General features: G+C 35.0%; 1 protein-coding gene across 5 annotated transcripts in view; it reads right to left on the reverse strand.

The window, feature by feature from the left end:
- PUS7 (pseudouridylate synthase 7 (putative)) overlaps positions 1-2,702 on the reverse strand; it is a 44,915-nt gene that overhangs the window by 6,025 nt on the left and 36,188 nt on the right. For 3 of the 5 annotated variants that reach the window (XM_019509434.1, XM_019509429.1, XM_019509430.1), the window contains 3 exons: positions 2,642-2,662; positions 1,565-1,691; positions 1,261-1,362 (listed from right to left, as the gene is read on the reverse strand). In XM_019509434.1, the coding sequence (XP_019364979.1) occupies positions 1,261-1,362; positions 1,565-1,691; positions 2,642-2,662 (250 nt within the window). Of the gene's footprint in view, positions 1-1,260; positions 1,363-1,564; positions 1,692-2,641; positions 2,686-2,702 lie in introns of all 5 variants that reach the window. The other 2 variants (XM_019509431.1, XM_019509432.1) reach the window with 2 other exon arrangements.

Here is a 2,702-nt window from a genome sequence, read left to right on the forward strand (position 1 = left end):
ACAATTCCTGAATGTTAGCAGTCTGCAAAACCACACGCATTAAAAAAAAAAAAAGGAAAAGAAAAGAAAAAGAACAGGAAATAATTGTTCCTCTGTTGTTGGAAGTGACAGGAACAAGCCAAGTGGAAAAATATTATAAATGCACAGGAATAAGTTGATAAGGAAATTTAAATTAATGCCCTAATAATGCTAAACCATGTTTTAACAGCCTTATACTTCTCCTTTAATTCAGGGATGTCAAACTCAAGCCACACTCCTGCAGGATCCAGACTGCAGGGCTTCTCATAGGCAATGGAATGAACAGTGGTGAGCCAAGTAGCTCACCCCTCCCCTCCAGCCTGCCAACACACATACCCAGTGGGGGCTCTGTGCTCTGGATTTCGGTGGCAGAACCCTCCGCCAAATTCCTGCTCCCTCTACCAACTCCTGAGGCCCACAACATGGCTCCACAAGGTAGGTATAGCCTGTAGGCTGTAAATCCAACACCCTTGCTTTAATCATATAAAAGCAGATGCATTGTAATGGATTAAACTGGTATTTAAAAAACGTTACTATGTATACTTTGCATATTTGGTTGCTGAAACACTGTTCAATCTCTCTCTCCCCCCACAAATGGCATCTGCTTTGTATTTTAAAACTTACTAGATCAAATTCATTGCCAGCATGTAACTTCCACACGGTCAGGAAGTCATAATCAGGAATGAACTGCCTCAATAGTGAAATAGAGTTGTGTGCAAGAAAATATTAGTGCTGGTCTGTCACCACTGAGCACACTTTGGTTCTAAAGTATGCTGCATGTAGAACAATTAAGGATAGTATTTTTAAGACCTTTTTTTTTTTTTTTTTTAAATAAAAATTAAGATATATTTGGACTAAATTTGGTTTCCTCTAGTGGATGCAAATTTCTGCTTCAATAGAAGTACTTTAAAAAGTTATTTTTAAAACAAACATTTCCTGAAGATAAACTTCTTTCTAGGTTGACTGTACTTTTCATCAGAAAGAGTTGGCTTTTTTTAAAAGCGTCTTTATATAAAGTGATATAAAACAGGTGCATACAATTAAACAAATGATGCAAACTTTTTGTTGCAGGTAGGAAGAACTGATGGGTGGAGTAGGCTCTTCAAGCTTTGCCTTAGCTCTTTCCCCTCTTCCACTGCTAACAAAGTTTTTTTCCAAAATGAGAATTAGCCTATTTACAAACTTATGCTGAACTAAGATGTTATATGATAATACACATGAAAAACAAAAAGAAATACTTACTTTTATGCTTTGGGTATATAACATCAAACCCAGGTAATGGCATCACTACATCATGGATAGTATAGTCCTCAACATCTGCTTCCTCAATATGAACAGCTGTGGCTATAATTCAAGCAATTTTCTGATTAACATGAACATGTGTTGCGTTTTTTAAACTGTCACAGCCATTTGTTCTTGACTTATTTTAAAGAAGTATTTGATTTAAACAAGTTTGATTTTAAATAAAGGTTAATACTGACAACACCACGTGCCATAAAAGAAACACACTTGAATAAAAGATGCATATAGCAACATTTAAGTTTACCTCCTTTAAGGACAAGGTCTCCTGGTACAGCTTTAAGCCCATATTCTTCTATTCTCTTGCTCACAGTGTTATTCCATACATAACTCTGATAGCTGTGAATATACATCAGACGATTATTCCTTGGTATCTGTGATGAAAAACAAACAAATGATGTTACACCCAGCAACTGGAATTTTACTTATTTTCTCCAGTCAACAACATCTGACAAACAACACAAAAAGAAACAATTATTTGAGGTTTATATATGATTTCTGGACTTAATTTAGAAGAAATTACTTGAAAGAGAAAAAAAATATGAATCAATCCCTCCACTCAAAAAGCTAATATTTTCACATTGGGTGTAACAATTTTTCAGGTGCATTTCTGATGCAGCCACTAGTTCTGCGGAGGCTCATTTTCAACATTGTAAGAGAGTACTTCACTTCTAATAAGTTTATAGATATTATGGTCATTTGGTCAAGTACTCTAACCTCTTGTATAACACAAGCCAAAGAACTTTATTCACTACAGCAAAGCACCAGCTGCAGTTGAACTATAGCTGGCATATGAAAAGACCTAATACTAGTTTTAAAAGAACCACAATAAAACCAAAAATATCCCCATACAAATGACAAATTAACGGTGAATCTATTTCCTTTGACAAGTTCTTACAATAGTTAAGTTACTTTTACTGTTAATTTGATTTGATTCTCTAAAACCACAGAAAGATTTTAGATAAAACTTTTTTTCCCCATGTGATGTGCACGTAACCATACAGACACAACTGAGATTAAGTAACTATGCAGCTTCCATATTAACATGCAACCAAATTTAGGATTATGTTATTCAGTGTATACAGGTTATATGTACTTATAATTCACTAAGCATCAATATGACTAGAGATTCTCAAGAATAAGTGTTCTCTTTCTCGCTCTCTCATATCCAGAAGAAGGACCCAAGGGGGTGTCCTAAGACAAACACATATAAAACATGAATATGAGTGTCTTAGGACAACCAAAAATGATTAATACGTTATTAAATCTAATGTTAAGACAAAAGAGCCCAAACCCACTCATCCCACAACATTTTCACACTCACTATGGCAAATGCAGAGATTATATTCTTCATTCCATACTTTGAAAGTCCCCGTAGAAGCATC

Source organism: Gavialis gangeticus, unplaced genomic scaffold (genome assembly GCF_001723915.1).
Source record: "Gavialis gangeticus isolate Ggan-Ray unplaced genomic scaffold, GavGan_comp1, whole genome shotgun sequence".
Taxonomy (NCBI): Eukaryota; Metazoa; Chordata; order Crocodylia; family Gavialidae; genus Gavialis; species Gavialis gangeticus.